Source organism: Chroicocephalus ridibundus, chromosome 10, assembly GCF_963924245.1.
Source record: "Chroicocephalus ridibundus chromosome 10, bChrRid1.1, whole genome shotgun sequence".
NCBI classification, from domain to species: Eukaryota; Metazoa; Chordata; class Aves; order Charadriiformes; family Laridae; genus Chroicocephalus; species Chroicocephalus ridibundus.
Window position 1 is genome coordinate 21,393,606 of NC_086293.1, and position 16,562 is coordinate 21,410,167.

Sequence of the window (16,562 nt, forward strand, 5' to 3'; positions counted from 1 at the left end):
TTTCGGGACTGTAGCGCCTTTCAGCCGCTCACAATAGGTTGTGTGTCACCCCCTCCCTCAGCCCCCCTCGTCATCAGCCCTCCGTGGCCGTGCGTGTGTGTGTGTCTGTGCAATTCCACCCTTCCTTCTAGCCCACCACGTTTCCGTGTCTCTCTTCCCAGCCTCCTCTCCAGGCTCTCTGTGCCGTGGGATCGCGCGTGCCCCTCTCTCCCCGCTTCTCCTGGGGGATGCACTCAGGCACCCGGGGATGCCGGGAGCCCCGTGCTCTGCTCTGCACCCCACTTACCAGAGAAACCAGCCCCAGGCACCTGATGCATTTCCCCCACAGCATACAGAGTCCCCTCCTTGTGCAACCGTTCACACAAGCGGCACCCCAAGAGCCTGTCCCCTCGCTAACCCCCCCAAAAAAAAACATGCCCTCCCAGCACCACAAGGCATCCCTGTTCGCAGGCACGGGGGATCCCGCAGAGCCCCCCAGCCGGAAGGTGATTTTCGGGGCCCTGGCCCTGCGCAGATGGAAGGGGCTGAGCCCTCCGCACCACGCTGTCCCCAGGCAGCAGAGAGGTCCTGCATCAACGCGGCGAGCCTGCACAGGGCAGGTCTCCCCGTGAGCTGCCCTCCTGAGGAGGAGAGGGGAGAGATGCTGAGGCATAAGCTTGAAGGAAAAAAAAAAAAATAAAAAATCAGCCTGGCTTTGGGGGGAGGGGAAAAAAAAAGGAGGGGGGAGGGGGGGGGAAGCAGCAGCAGTGTTTTTCTCCCTAGAAGGCCGATACCTGCTCTCACTGATCCAAGCACACGCAGGATCGGGCCCAAAGCAATTATATTTAAACAAAGGCAGGCTCTTCCCCTGAGCACAGCTCTGGCAGGAGGCAGGCAGCCCTGCCCAGCCCCATCCCGCTCCCAGATCACACGCCACCTCTCTGCCTCTACACCCCGGGGAAACGACGGGGAAAACACAGCACCGCCGAGCCAGGCGGCAGAAAGAAAACCTTCCCCGGGAGAGGGATCCTGGGGTGGCAGGGCCTGGCATGCCGAATCCCTGGCCCTTGGGCAGACTTGTCACTTTTGGGGTGTGGGGGCAGCACACGAAGGGGCGGTGGCAGCGGGCGGCGCAGGGTGCAAATGCGCACCTAGGGCTTCGCAGCGCCATCGATCCCTGCCCGCCCTGGGGCTTCACACACCATTACATATACAGCAAGAGCTTCCCAAATCCATGCGCACACACTAAGGAAATATTTAATTAAGCTGCTTGCAAAGGGGGCTGGAAGTCATTTCCATGTTTCGCTCACATTTTCACTTCCAAATGAACAGCCCTTTTAGCTTTACCCACAAATATGCTAATTGAGATGCTCCTTATGCAAATATATGCAATTTTATTTCAGCTGCAGAGATTCAACTTAAAAGCAGAGCCGTAGCCTCCTATCTCTGGTTGCTTTGATGGAGGGAGGTGCAGAGGGTGGGGGAAATGGGGGACACAAATAAAGCAAAAGGACGGCTCCTGCCCTCCCGATAAGAGACCGGTGGGCAGGGAAATCCAAGATGCGGAGGCAGAGGGGCAGGGAAAGCACGGGTTAATCCTCATGGAAGTAGAGCAACCACAGAGAGGTCATTTGTGAGAGGAGTGTGGTACAAGCAGTCGCAAGGCACCCGCCGGGGAATAACCACCAACCCTCCCATGAAATCTCTGCAAAGGAGAGATTTTCCAGCCACCGGGTCTTTCAGAGTCTGCAAAAAAAACCCTCCCCAGTCCCCTCTCCATCACCTCGCGAAGTGCCTCAAAGCAGTCGGGTGAAGTCCCCGGCCCCCGGAGCTGCAGCTGCACTCCGCAGTTCTTCAGGGCCAAAGCCAAATCTTGGCTATTTCAGGACCCTGCCCACCTGAGGGTCTCCTCTGCCATTTAACTACTGCAGGTCCCAGCCAGTCTCTTGGTCTCCACTTGCCAAAAGACATATAGACACACCTAAAGCATCTCAGGTTATCCTCCATGGACACCCCAAGGCACAGGGATGCCCCTCTCCCGCTTCAGTCCTCCCGGCTGCTTCCAACTTAAATGAGCCATTTCTAAAGCCCCAACCCCAGAGATGTTTTTCACACTCTGCCAAGGTTCTCCATCTGCCATAAAGACATCAAACGCCACCACAAGGGCACTCACCGCCACATGCCTCGCTCCACAGCATCTCTGCTGCATTTAGGGCTTGCCTGGGTCAGCAGCCCCCGGCTGGCCAAAGACTCTGTAAAGTGGCGAGCAAGTCAGCGCCCGGGTGCCAGTAATGGGGTGAAACCCCATTTCCAGCCTCCCTCAGTCCTGCTGGCCTCAGCACGTCTGTTTGACCCCCGCAGCTCCCTGCGAGGCTGCCCAAAACCCAGGGCAGGAGCTTCCCCGGCTGCGGGTCAGGCCGGGCAGCACGGCCGGGGCCGTATCCTCGGTGTGTCCGTGTGTCGCTGCTGTCTGTTCCCAGCGCAGGAGCAGGTTGCTCGGCAGCATGATGCCATCTGTGCCGTCTCTCTCCTTCCCACGGTCAGGCACTCTTCCCTCATCACTTCTTGCCTAAGAGGCTTTCATCACTCCTGATAATTAGAGGGAGGCTCTCCTTCATGTGTCGAAGTCCCCCCCGCCCTCCTCCCCGGAGCGTGTCGGGAGCGCGAGAAGCCCAGCCAGGCAGAAAACCCAGGCTGGGGGTGCTGCGCAGACACGGACCCCATCAACCTCCTCCCCAGTGCTGCCAGGGGACAGGCGGAGACGAAGCCCAGGCTGGGCAAGGGGAAGGGGGTCAGACCCGCCGGCAGTGCCCCCCTTCCCTCCCGACATCCTGGTGGCAAGGGGAGCAGCACCAACCTCAGACCCGCATTTCAGGATCACTCTGCAAAGAATGCCCCATCCCAACACAAGACCAGGCTCGCAGGCAGCAGGGCAGCTCTGCCCACCTCTGAGTGACCCAGGGGCAAAGCCGGAGCCTCCCCACAGCCTCCACATTTGCCCCCCACTCACTACGCAGGCAGGTCAAGACCTCCCAGTGCTGCTCCGCTCCCACTTCCCAACCCAGTCCCAAACTTGCTAAGGCTGCACTGGAGAAACACCTGACACGGCTGCAGGAAAGTGGCGGTGAGGAGAGGGCGGCAGGACAGTGAAGGAGCATCCTAGAGCTAGGCCCATCTCCAGGATGGGCGCGGGGCCACAAACACTGCTGCAGGACGAGCCCAGACCCAGGGGTGGCTCCAGGGGACCAGGCGCAAGGGCAGGTCTGCAGAAGGCACCTCCAGCCACCACGGCGAGGTCGCAGCTGTCTCCACGCCTGATCCGAAGCAATACTGCAGCTGATGGGAAGCACGGGAAGCCAGCAGTGCTGGATCCGGGCTCCTCACTCACTGTCCTTCCCGTGCTCCCAGCCCCAGGTGTGCCACGTGCCCGAAGGAGCCCAGAGCTCTTCCGCGCGCTGAGTGGGGAAGGCAGAAAACAAAACCAGCATCCACAGGGGCACGATAAGCCTGAGCAAACGAGAGGGACAGGGGGAGCGAGTGTTGCACGTGTGTGTGTACACACACACACACACACTGGGGCTATTTCCATGGAGTAGCACATTCCTGGAGGAAGGACACGGGGCAAAGGGCGGGGAAGAGGGACGGGGGCAAGTTCAACGGCACCAAGAGCAGAGCAGGGGAGGTCCATTGAGAAGGGAAATTATAAACACGGTGATGATGGAAACGGCATCTGCGCACGCACAGCACAGCACAGCACAGCCCGCCGGCGAGTCCCCCGACCGCTCCCCAGACCTCCTCTTGGCAGGAGGATGTATCCTTAGTGAATACTCAGCTCCGGCATAGCCCGCATCTGGAGCAGCAGCTGGCGGGGTGAGGGGCTGAACGGTGGTGCTTTGGGCTTTATATCCATCTCTCTGCCCCACGGAGGGGGGGAAATGCTGAACAGCAGCAAGAACAAGCACTCAGTGCCCCCGAGCCCCTACACGGACCTACAGACAGCCCTGCCCTTCCCGACCGGTGTCCAGACCCAAAGCTGGGAGAGCCGTGGGGTGGGAGATCCATCCCCCTCCCTCCATCCCTGCCCATCTCAAACCACCACATTCCTGCCCTTCCTTTCACGCCAGCCCCGATGCTTTTCCATTCCTGCTGGGTTTTGCCAAGGACCTTACTCAGGGGGGCTGGGCACACACAGCCTCCCTGCAGAGTGGTGCAGGGCATCCACTATCACGCTGGCTGGAGGATGCAGAATCAGGCCCTGGTTTTTAAAATCTCCAGAAACACGTAATTCACTTGAAACACCTTCAGCCGCCTCCCCTCACTGAAACACAACACCAGGGTGCACCAGCTCTCCTCCTTTACAACAAACGTGACATAAACCAGGTTATCCCAAGTGGTCTCTGGAGCTATCCTACGGGATTTTCCACCTGCCCCAGCCCAGGAGTACGCAGGGATCTGTTACTGCCTCGCAGCTCAGCTGTGCTAACTCGGATACACTCACTCAACTGCTTGCAGCCATCTGTCTGTGCCTTCAACAAGGAAGCATCTGTAAGCATCTGGAAACAAGCAGCGCGGGGCCTGCGGAGAAGCAGCCACGCTGTGTACGGGCAGCTCGGAGGCACAGGCAGCCCAAGGCACGGCCAGACGGAAAGGCTGCAGCGAGGAGCCCAGCGGTACACGGGCTGGCATCGTCACACATGGTCCCACAGGTGCCACCAGGTGCTTCGGCCACCACAGCAGCCCAGCCCTGCCCCCAGCCCCTGGGGCCATGCGTTAAAATCCCATTTAGTTAATGGAGGCTTACAGGGAAAGCCTGACCTGTGGGACAGGTGGACATCAGACTCACACGTCTCTGGCCAGGAGGACCCAGAGCCGCATGGCATGTCTGCCTCTCGCTCCAGCCTTGGAGAAATTCAGCACCCTGCAGCTAATGGGACCCAGGTGTCACAAGCATCACTGCAGCGGGGCACAACCACGAGGCCAGAACCATCACGACCACCTCCCGGATAGAAGACACGGCGCGGGCGCACACAAGCACAGGTTTCCTGGCTGCTTGGCTCCCCCCTCTCAGCATAAGACCCCCCAGATCTGCGATTTTCCCCCTTCCCCTGTGCCATTGCCTGGATTTTGGCTTCCACGTTGCAATGGCTGGTGATGCCGGGCAGAGTCTGGTGATGCGCCAGGCACGCCAGTGCTCGAAAAACCAGCAGCGCTGCAAAACCTACCCACAGCATCGAAGGAAGCGCTGAAGGCTTTCGTCTTCTTCCCCATCCCCCTCCACTTGCCAGCCCCCTTCCCACAGCCGCGCCCTCCGAAAAGCCAAACCACAACAGGAGTAACGGACTGGAGTTTCCAGAGGAGAAAGCCAGAGAGTAAACATGGAAATAGCGGGAAGAATTATATCCTGGTATTCTCTGGAATTGCTCGCTGGCTTTCCAGGAGGATTCCTTGCTCGCCCACCTCACCAGCAAGCGCGGGCTCTGCCGGAGGCAGGCAGGGAGCCTGGTGTTATGTCTTTATCTTGAAAGGGGACTCATTTCCCCACGAATGCTTTGAAGAGGGAGTTTAATGCTGACAAAGACGACCTCAACATCTGCCCGCGCGCGCGCTGGACACGGGCTGATTCATTAGACGATCAAAGGCGCCGAGCAGTCTTTCAATGCCTGTGCTTGATCAGTGCCCCATAGGAAAACCCCAAAGGAACCCACCCTGGTCCCTGCCACGGGGTTTTCCATCCCGTCTTCCACCGCAGGAACCACAGCCTGTCCCCAGGCAAGCCTGCGTGGGCAGCCCGGTTCCCCCACCGTGGGCTGGCAGCGACCCTCAGCCACTCACATACCCCTCCGCAAGGGACCCATTTTTCTGCATCGACCTCCAGGTTTCCACTCCCCCGTTCAATGCATTTCTCAGCTCAGCCAGAAACATCCCCCGCCTGATGCACAAGCCCTTCAGGAGCAAGATGCCCAGAAGATGCCACCGCCTGGAAATGCCTGCCTGAGCCCCACAGGAGCCCCGAGGCTGCCGGGTGAGGTACACCAAGCTGGGACCTCCATCCAGAACCTTGCCAGGTGACCCTGCTGGAGCAAGGAATGGAGCCCCAGAGAGGGTGTGAGTCCCAGACCCAGGCTCCCAGGGACCCCCACATGGAGAAGTACCCCGGGAGCCAGTGATGCTGGTCTGTGATGGGGACAGTCCCATTGCACCAGGTAACACTATAAAGCCCTGCAATAACAGACGGGACAGCAACGGGGCTCTACCTGGAAGGCATCCCCTCGGCGTGGACCACCACAAGCCAAATACATGGGCAGCACAACCCCCTCTGTACCCCTCCTTCCCTGCAGGAGAAGGGGGTTAGACATATTTTCCCTTTTGCAACCCCTCCCTGGACCAGACTGGTTCCAGCAGTCCTTGAAAAAGCACGGGAAGAAGAGTTTTGCAGGGCAATGAGAAACAGGAGAGCCGGGATCCTCGCACAGCAGCAGGATCCGCCACCACAGGGCTTCAGCAGCGCAATTTGCTGCTGCCTTTCCAGGCACCTGCTGAAAATAAGAAGGGTCAGACAGACTCTCCCCTGTGTACGCGGTGGAGCTGTGCTGGTTTCCCTGGAGCTACCCCAGCTTACACGAGCAAAGAGCTGCCTTGCAATCCTCAAAGTTCTCCATAGTCGTCTGAAAAATCTCACCTAAACATTTCATCCTCAGTGGAGAAATGATTTGACACACAGGCCTCTGGCTCCCAACCCAAGTAAAGCCGCCCAAATATAAAAAGAAAACGTACTGCACGGTCATCAGAGATCTCCACAGGAAAAACATTAGCCTCGTGGAAAAGCATATTGCCCCTAATACAGAATTTATCAGGCTGACGTATAGATTTTCCTCCACAAAATATGAAACCTGGATCTGAAAGGCTATTAACTCCGAAGAGATCCATTAAAGACGTCTGTCTGCAAATGGTATTTAAAAGTATTGCATCATCCTAGGTATTGTCATGCTCTTCGGCTATGACTCGACTGCAGGTCACACCGTTAAAACTGCCTCCAAACCCTAAAATTCTTGATGTAAAGAAAATAATAATAATGTTCACCAGCCTAGAACATGGACTTTTCTATCAGCTCCAACCGGAGCCCATAAATATTAATGCATCCATAATTAGCCTTTTTAAATAATGCATCCAAAATTAAACATCAACGCAGTAATAAATCAGTCAGGGCTCTTTGTTGTAGGTTTGTTGGGGGGGGGGGGGGGGGGGGGGAGGTGTAGTTTTTTTTTCCCTCCTGTGTCAGGCACATAAAATAAAATGCCAATTCCTGTCACCTTTTCCCACTGGACCAAAATGCTGGAGCCCCGATTGGACTGGATCGGATGCCATTTGTACTTAAAAGTCTTCTTTCTTTCATTTAGAAAAAATAAAAGCCACATCTGCTTTTTGATTTGCGAAATAATGACATGCAGCCAGCCCGAGCCAAAGCTGAGCTAATGTTATTGAAACCACACGACGTGAAGGGAGACAAAGCTCATCTCGGGAGTCAAGGTGAGGGAGAAAGTCAAGTTTGCAAACTCTCTCCTCCCTCGCCGGCACGGCGCTCTCGGGAGCCCAGACCCGCTCCCTCTGCAAAGGGCGGGCAGGCCACAAATCCCTGGGATGCACAAGGTTTGCAGGAGCAAATGCATCCCGCTCGGAGCTCACTGCTACCCAGGTACCCAGCCGGGGAGCCCGCATCTCACCTGCTTCTCCCTGATCAAAGTGGACAATCCGAACGGGCTTTGGAGGAGCAACCTGCAGCACGGCCCTCCAAGCCAGGCTAGACGCTTTGCAAAACGCCGTCCAAAAGAGATCGCTCTGCATTTGCTTATCTATAATTACTGATCAGCTGGAGCGCCACCATCCATGGGAGGTTTCTGGCAGGGTAATGAAATCGCTTACATTCTTGAGCTCCAAATTCTTTGCCCAAACACACCCCGGCATCTCCTCCGACGCTCCCACAGCAGAGCCATCTCCCCGCCGCTCACACACACCGTCCGCAGCTCCTCATCAGGAGCTCGCTGTTAGAGGCTTCAGACGCCCTGCTTAGACAGCACGGCGATAATCCACACCTCCTCTATTTTACCACGTGCATATCTCAAACTGCCTAAAAACCCCTACACGGAGTAGATTTCACGGCAGCCCGACAAGAAAGCAAATTCGCAATTACTTCCAGTTCGGAAATTCTTGGGTAAACGCCCCAGGACATGCAGCCTGTTCCACCCCATGTTGCTGTAACTTTCCAGCTCGCTCTCCAGCAAGCCTGGGAAGCAGGTACCGTCGTCGCAGGAAAACACAGGCTTCTCCTTTTGCATCGCCAAGTCACTCCTATTAACTGTTTCCAGGAATAACAAGATGCTTGGTATTTTCGGTCACATGGATTATTGCTACAGTCTGCAATGCAGTAAACCCGCTTTTTCTTCCACAGCTTTGCCAAACCCAAAGCCCTGGTTTTTAAGTGAGGTTCTGCCCTGATGCGACACGTTCCCACACGCCCAAACCAACTGTGGGTGCTCTGGTCACCGTCCCAGTTTACAAGGGCAAAAGGAGGAGGGTTTCTCACTGCAAACACCACCGTACTCGACGGCCTTTTCCTCTTGCAACATCAGCACCCACAAAGCTGAGATCCCCCTCTCCCAGTCTCACGCTGCCCCACCAATCTGTTCCCGGAGGACTCTGGTGAAGCCCAGGACACTTACGACTGATGGACGCTGCAGTTGTAGAAGACAAAATCCACGGAGGCAAACTTCTTCCCCGTCTCCTTAGATTTCAGGTAGAGCTTCACCACTCGCTTGTCCCCTGGGAGAGACCCAGGCAGAAAAAGGCATCAGAAGGGACACAGTGCACAGCTCGGCATTCATCCCAAGGCTTGTGATGGGCTGGAGGGAGCTGGGCATCACCACTTAGCCCCGTTCACTAACAAAATCCCCCAAATCTGGCAACAAAAAGTGTCCACCCACATCCACCCAGCCACCAAAGGGGCCAACGAGACCAAGTATAGCTCTGAGCCCCTACAGCTAACTGCAACCCGCTGGCATGAAGGCAGGTGCCTTGGGCTGCACTGGCGGTACTGAACGGGAGCTTAACAGTTCTGGGGTCAGCAAAATGTCCTAGAGCCCATGGCCACCCAGAGCACACCTGCCCAGGAACGGCCCGTAGGTGGGAACAAGGCCAGGGTGCCCAGGACTGGTGCACAGACCACTACAGTGTCAGCAAGTAGCTGTGCCCGTGGCTTGGAGGAGACCAAGGACAAGTCCCCCACGAGCAGCAACGTCCTCCTCCTACACCCTGAGAACCCAACTTGGGTCCTGCTCAGGGGCTGGGGATTGCTGTCATGGGAGGACTGTCCTCCTCCACATCTGCCTGTGGGGCAACAATGGGGACAAGGTTTGTCTTGGGCTTTCTCCCCACCCCGGGGCACAAGCTCACCGCGGCCCCTGGTGATGGGGATGACATCCTTGGCAGAGGGAGAGCTGCAGTAGATCTTTCCATCTTCAATGCGGCTCTCGGACTCGGTGAAGTCCTCAAAGGAACAGTTGACTCCTGCTGAGAGGTCTGGGACGTTCCACGCCTCCAGGACCAGCTGGGGGAGAAGAAGCAAGAGCATCAGTACAGAAAACTGGCAAAAAAGACTCCTCCTTGTCTGCTACGTGTTAAGTCCAGCCAACAGAGAAGACCAGGGGTACAATCCCTACACTCCACCACCCACACGTTGGTGGGGTGACCTGCCTGGGGCTTTTGCCAGCGAGCCCCATCCATGGACCTCCCCGCTCAAGCAAGGAGCGTGGATTTAAATGTGTTAAAAGACGGAATGACTCACAGCCTCCTGTCCTCTGCCCTCACAGTACCACAAGCCATTACGCCTCACCTCTACAGAGACCAAGCACAGAGTCAGGCTAAAGAGTGTTTCGTGGAAAGGCATCCGCTCCGGCAGAGCCGAGGAGGGGAGGAATCCACCTCTTCCCTCGCAAAGTCATTCCCAGGGTCAGCAGTTCTCACTTTACAAAACGCTTGCCTTATTTCTAATTTGAATTTTTCACAGCTTCCAGCCATTAGTTCTTGTTATGCCTTTCCTTGATAGATTAAAAAGCCCTTTAGTCCCTGATATTTGCTCCTTGTAAAGGCACTTATACTCTGTAATCAAGTCACCTCTTAATCTTCTTTTTGATAAGCTAAGCAGATTGAGCTCTGGAAGTCTCTCACTGCAAGGCATTTTCTCCAGCCTTCAACTCATTTACATGATGTTTATGGAAGGTTTTCAGCCTCCCCCTTTAAAAGCTGGACTCCGGCCCGAGCGCAGCATCCCCGCGCCGACAGCACCAGACCTCCGTGCAGCATCCTGCCACCGGTCAGGGAGATAACCACCCGCAGAGCCGAACGCACCGCCCTCTTCCCAGCTTCGCCCGAGGAGCGCGGAGAGCCCCACAGCGGGGGCTCAGCCCCGACACCGTTTTCCAGGACGCCAGGTGAATGCTTGTCTTTCTCCCTCCGTGTCTAACGTTAGACTGGGCAACATCGAACCCCCATTTCTCTGCTAAACCAGCCCCGCTCAGACCCAACTGCTCGGCAGAGGAACCTCGCCCCACACCACCCCGCCAGCCTCAGCGTCCCAGCAGGTGCCATCCCCAGCCACCTCGCATTTATTTCCACGTTACCGACAAACGTTAGCCCCTGCAGAAGCGCTTTCCGGAATGTTTTCATCCAGTGACGGTTCCCCTCTCACGAGGACTTTTTGAGATTTGTCACGTAGCCAGTTCTTAATCCACTTAACACGTGCTTTATCAATATTGTATAATGCTAATTTTTAATCAGAACATTGCGTTGTACCAAGTCAAATGCCTTGTAGAAGCCTAAAGACATCACATCCCCACAGTCCCTCTTCTAATTCAAGTCATAATTTCATCAAAGAGCAAAATGTGGTTTGTTTGACATAAAACCGCCTTGACTGGCATTAATTATATTCCCATCCTTAAATCTTTATCAGTTGTATTCTGTACGCGGTTTTTTTTCCTTCATTTTTTCTAAATCTGATGTCAAACTAAGCAGTCTCTGACCATTGGGTCCATCCCATGTGCCCTTTCTGCATCGGGGCAAAAAAATGAGAACTTTCTCTGTTTCCTGGGCTTTTCTCAACATTTGCGTATTTATTACAAAATGATAATCATTCATTATTCTATTATTACAAATACCCGCAGGCCAAGGTGCTCCTCAGCAGCTCTTTTAGAACTCCTGAGAGCCCGCTAGCCAGACCTGGCAGTTTGCAAAACTTTATTGCTCGTATACGCTGTTTTGTATTCTCTTCACGATGCTAATGGCCTGGAAAATACTTCAGGGAAGTCCATCATCCTTTCTGTCTGCACAGCGAGAGCAGCGAGTTGTACATCGAAGTCTCATCCCAAAATATCTACTGCAGGCCAGGGTCAGAGACAGGCTATTGAGCTAGATGGATCACTGGCCGACGAACGGCAACTCTGATGTTGGTGTTTGTACTATGGAGAAATATTTATTGCTCGCTTATGTCTTTTCTGAATAATCATCAACCGGTTTATTATCTCCATCAATGCTCCGCACTGTGCTATGTTTTATTTGTCTCGGACCTCTCTTCCCCTTTCTTCTATTTGTCATGTACTCATTAGGTATTTTTAATTGCCACCTTCCAAGACGTTGCCCGCAAAGGGTGAGGAGGTGGCTGGGGGCATCCACAGGCAACAGAGGTGGCTTACCGGGACCTCCGACATGGTGACCGAGATGTTCTTTGGCTGGACGGTGAGCTGGACACACTGCCGCAGGTCGGAGGCGAAGCGCTGGGGCTCGTCTGCCCGCTCACATCGGTCCTTGCGCGAGCATCTGGAGAGGGATGAAACCACCACGGTGAGGAGGAGAATCCCCCGGGGTCCTGCGTGGCTCCGGGCTGACGCCACGGCAGACAGACCCTTTGGCAAGGAGCTGATGCCCAGCTAGGGAACCCTGGGTGCTTGAGGTCCATACAGGAGCTCTGCTTTCCCCCGGTGCCAGCAATGGGGACTTCTGGGGTCTTTTATCTTCAGTTTTTCTTACTGGCACAAGGATGCCAAACTGGAAAGCCCGTGGGCAGGACTTAGGGGTGCCCTGCCAGCAGCTTTCCCGTGCATGGGTGCTGTGGGAAGGGATGACGGACCTCTCGGACCGCTCCATCCCCACACGTTTCAAAGCCAAAGTACAGGAAGGGTCTTCCCCAAGGAGACCAGCGGTGGGGACGGACATTCTTTCCAAACCGTGGTTCACTGGCACAGCCCCGGGGCCGATCCCGCGGTACTTACATGTTGTGGAGGACGCACCAGCCGCAGTGGGGGTCCCGGGAGCCCAGGCACAGCTCGCAGCTCTCATACTGCTCACAGCTCTCCACCGGCACCCGCGTCACCTGCGGGGAACAGGCGGGGAGTGAAGGGGGACGGGCTGCGTGTTTCCCCGCCGTGTCCATGCCTAGACCCCGCCAGAGATGGGACTCACCCTGGCCCACAGCTCCCACCCCATTAGAGAGGAGGCAGATGCAGGGAGCAGTCTGAGCCCCCACCATCACCCACTCCCCTCCCGGGCAGCACATTTGCAGGCAGCGTCTCCACCCCAGGGAGGCTTTTACCCCAACCGAGCTCCTTCCACCATCACATCTTTGCAGGGCTGTGGGAGTGGGCTGTGCCGGCTCAGCCCCACACCGGCTCCCGGTGCCGGCCAGGCACCCCGCGGCTACCGCAGCCCTGCTCCGAGAGGGTTACCCGTCCTTTATTAATTGCTCCTCCAGATTTGATTAAAATCCCCTCGTTCTCCAAGCCCTTCGAGCTCTGTTACAACTGTTCATTTAATTACTCTCCACCAGCACTCTGATAACACCGAGCCGGAGCAGGGAAGAGAGTGGGTTTTATTAAGGAGAGGGGAGGAGAAGAGGGGGGACGTGGGGAGCCGGCAGCGGCAGGCAGCTGCCTGCACCTGCCGCGCTCGTGCCTCAGTTTCCCCAGTGCTCCCACAGGGCAGGACTCATTTGTTAATTAAAATTTGCAAACTTCTCTACCGAAGGCTAAACCCGGGGTGCTCTCCCTCCTCCCAGCCCAGTAGGGGCTGGGCTCAGCGTGATGCCTACAGGGTTGGGGTAAGGCTGGCCAATCAGTACGCTCCGGCTTGCATACCAATGAGGATACCTGTAGCGTTTCCATTTGTCTGTCCCTGACATTACTTCAGGCAGGCAGTGGTGAGGGGGTTGGCAGCAGGTCCCCCCCAGTCAGACCCCACACAGGAGCATGCCGGCTCCCAGCAGCCACGGTGGCCCCTGGGGGAGATCCCTAGTCCAGCTCTTTGTAACCCGCCCGCCCGCAACCACGTCTCCAACATCCCCCCTGAAGAGGGGAGGCTTAGCTGAGCCAGGTGTGGGACAGAAACACGGAGGACTCCAAATCCAGTTTCTACCTCACCTGGGAAGACCCAGGTTCCCTGCAGCAGAGCAGAAAGCAGAGACAGGAGCTGGGAGAGAGAGAGAAAGGGCCCTGCTGTCCCCATGGGGATGTCTAGACAAACCCACCGCCCGACTCCAGCATCCTTCCCCCTCCCGAGCCCCCGGGCTGGCGGCCAGGAGAGCTGTCACGGTCCGAGCTCTGCCATGGTCCCACTCGCACCCCTCTGCCGGGCCGGGTAGCGGAGATGCTGCAAGATGCAGGCACGCCACGTCCCAGCAAGGCAGCCCTGTGTCACCCCACGAGGATGACGCTGGATCCAAACAGTGCCGCCGCCACGGCACAAACCTGCTTCACCCGCTCCACTGCATCTGATGAACTCGCATCAGCAAGCTCTCCCGCAGGTCGGGCATCACGCAAACACTCACAAAGCCAACTGAAACATCCTACCCTGAGCCCCAACCATGCTGCCAGGACAGCAGCACCGGATCCACATCGGGTCTGTACCTCCAGTACAACAGAGGCAGGGACCAAGGGGTGCACGCCAGGGCCTGGGGGCACACCAGCCCCATGTCCCCGCTGCCCTGAGGTGCAAAAGTAGCCGTCCCAGAGGAGAAAAAGCCATTTGGAGTGAGGAGCTTCTGCTAACCTGCAGGAACCCTGCTCTGGAGGGAAGGGCCAGCACAGGGAGGAGGTTTATGGCCAGCCCCTCGTAGCAAGGAAGGGTCAGGCAGCCCTCGGTCCCCAGGGACCGTGGGGATTTCAAGCAGCTGCTGCTAACAATTACTGCCTGGGGCACGGCCCCAGCGCGGAGAGGAGCAGCAGGGCCACAGCGTCAGTGCCTCGGGGCAGTGTTTCTGCAGAGAGGAGCCAGAAGGAGCTGCTGCCGTTCCCTGGGACAGGAGTCCTGCCCCCAGGCAGTCCAGACCCTGGGAAGCAAAGCACTGGGGAGCTGCCCAGAAGGCTTCCCAGCGCATGGACTGCGAGCTGGGGCTGCAACGTGGGCTGCCGTGTCAGGAGAGCCGAGGGGCTGCCGACCCCTGCCCTTACCTGTTTCTCGGTCATGGCGTAGATGTGCTGGCGGTCGGGACTCAGCACCAGGTCTCGCAGGATGGAGCTGCCCTCGTGGGCCACGACGTTCTCGTACTGCAGCGCTTGGTGCTTCCTCTCGGCCGGCAAGTCCACCAGGATCTGCGGGGAGAGCAAGGGGAGGTGAGCACGGTTTCACGCGCAGCCCAGGGACGGGGAAGGGGAACATGACCCGTTAGAGATGCCGCCTCTCTGTCCCACACCAGTGTGGCCACAGCGTGGTCATCGCAGCATGGCAAAGCAGCAGCTGTGCTGCAAACATCCTGAGCCTTTCCAAGAAGAGCAAACTGCAATATTTTCTTCCCTTTTTTACATTTGTCCCATGTTTATGCTGACAGCGTTCACCCCTCTCCAGGGAGGGATGCCACATACACGGCCCTGCTCTGCACTGCCCCACTGCCACTCAGCCCCAAAGCCCCTCCAACTCGCAGCATGGCACAGACAAGCAAAGCAGCAAACCCCGTCTTGCTGCAGCAGTGCCGAGTGTGGCTCGCACGCCCCGCCGCACCGAGCCCCGGCCGGGCAGGATGCTGCGATGCAGGCAGGCAGGGCTCCCGTCTCCCCATCCATCAGAGGAAACGCTTGGGCTCGTGACCGGGGAAGTCAAGAGGGTCTTAAGGAAGCTGGGGGTCAACAGAGGTTCAGAAAGCGCCTTTGTTCCCTGAGCAGGAACGTGGCGAAGGCTTTAATCCCCTAACAGCTCACAATTACGTTAAAGCTCTTCCTAAGTACACTGGTTTCTGGCTGTACCGGCGATAACCGCATCACGAGGCACCACGGGGCTGGAAGCACCCACCGAGCAAGAGCTAAACTCGGCTGCGCTACTTGCCATAACCTGATTGCCACCTCCACGAGCAAGAGGCGCTTTCTGCTAATGCCATCCCTCACGATCTCCCAAGATTCGGGCTGTCCCCCAGCACGGGGCAGCCTCAAGGGAGACAGTGCCGGAGAAATGGCTGAGTGGGTCTGGTCTGCTCCCACGGGATGGGATAGGATGGGATGGGGGCCACGCCAGGAGCACGTTCTGCAAAAAAAAACAGCAGCAAGCAGAGAATCATAGAATCACGGAAGGGTTAGAGTTGGAAGGGACCTTAAAGATCATCTAGTTCCAACCCCCCTGCCCTGGGCAGGGACACCCCCCACTAGACCAGGCTGCTCAAAGCCTCATCCAGCCTGGCCTTGAACCCCTCCAGGGATGGGAGTGCCCAGGGGAGCAGCGTGCCCAGCACGACGGAGCAAACGCTGCCCAGCATCAGCTCCATGCTGCCACCGGCACACACGGGGAGCCGGTCCGGCACCCCCAGCCACGGGGCTCAGGATTCCCCCCAGGGCACGGGGGTAAATCTGCTGCTTTGAAGCATCCCCCCCAAAACGCATCCCATGGCCCTGCCCTGATCGCGACGCCCACTCCCACAGCCATGCCCGAGCCCTTGTGCCCCCCACGGCAACCGCCCCAGCACCCCGGCCGCCTCGTCCCCCTCCTGCAATAAATGGCCACCGGCATTTGCATAGTTCCCAATCAGGAGGATACGGGGCCAGGAAAGCAGGATCCCGGTGTGCAGCTGATTAGCATGGAAATGTATGCGGCTCACAAACAAACCGGGGCCCGTTTAATTAGAGCGGCGCCTTTGATTCACCGCCAGCCTCCTGCATGCACCAGCCCCGGATTATTTTTAGGCAGTTTTACAAAACGAATGTATTTAATTAAGAAAGAGACCCCTGAGCAACCAGAGAGCGTTGAGTCCTGCGCAGCAGTGAGTAAAGGGGCCGCCCTCTCCCCAGGGGACACGGGGACAGGGCTTGCAGGGCCAGGTGTAACTCTTGGGAGCCCACGGCACAGCCAAAAGCCCCCCATACGTCCTGCCGCAGGACTGAAGGGCCTTCACCATAACCCAAACTGGTCCTGGTACTTACCCACCTTCTCAGCATCCTTTGCCAGACCCATACACAGTCCCCATCGCCCCCACCCCGGGTTACCACTGTGTGCTGGGGAACCCAGAGATGCCAAAAGCCTGTCCTAAAGCTTCTGCCCGTGCTTTTTTTTTGGGGGGGGTG

The 16,562-nt window shown here is 57.1% G+C and overlaps 1 protein-coding gene across 3 annotated transcripts in view; it reads right to left on the reverse strand.

Annotated features, from left to right (window-relative positions):
* The window catches only part of PLXNA1 (plexin A1), a 126,377-nt gene that overhangs the window by 57,882 nt on the left and 51,933 nt on the right, over window positions 1–16,562 (reverse strand). For all 3 annotated transcript variants that reach the window (XM_063347675.1, XM_063347676.1, XM_063347677.1), the window contains exons 4-8: window positions 14,469–14,609; window positions 12,297–12,397; window positions 11,721–11,844; window positions 9,427–9,580; window positions 8,697–8,796 (exon numbers count right to left, since the gene is read on the reverse strand). In XM_063347675.1, coding sequence (XP_063203745.1) covers window positions 8,697–8,796; window positions 9,427–9,580; window positions 11,721–11,844; window positions 12,297–12,397; window positions 14,469–14,609 — 620 coding nt within the window. The remainder of the gene's footprint in view (window positions 1–8,696; window positions 8,797–9,426; window positions 9,581–11,720; window positions 11,845–12,296; window positions 12,398–14,468; window positions 14,610–16,562) is intronic.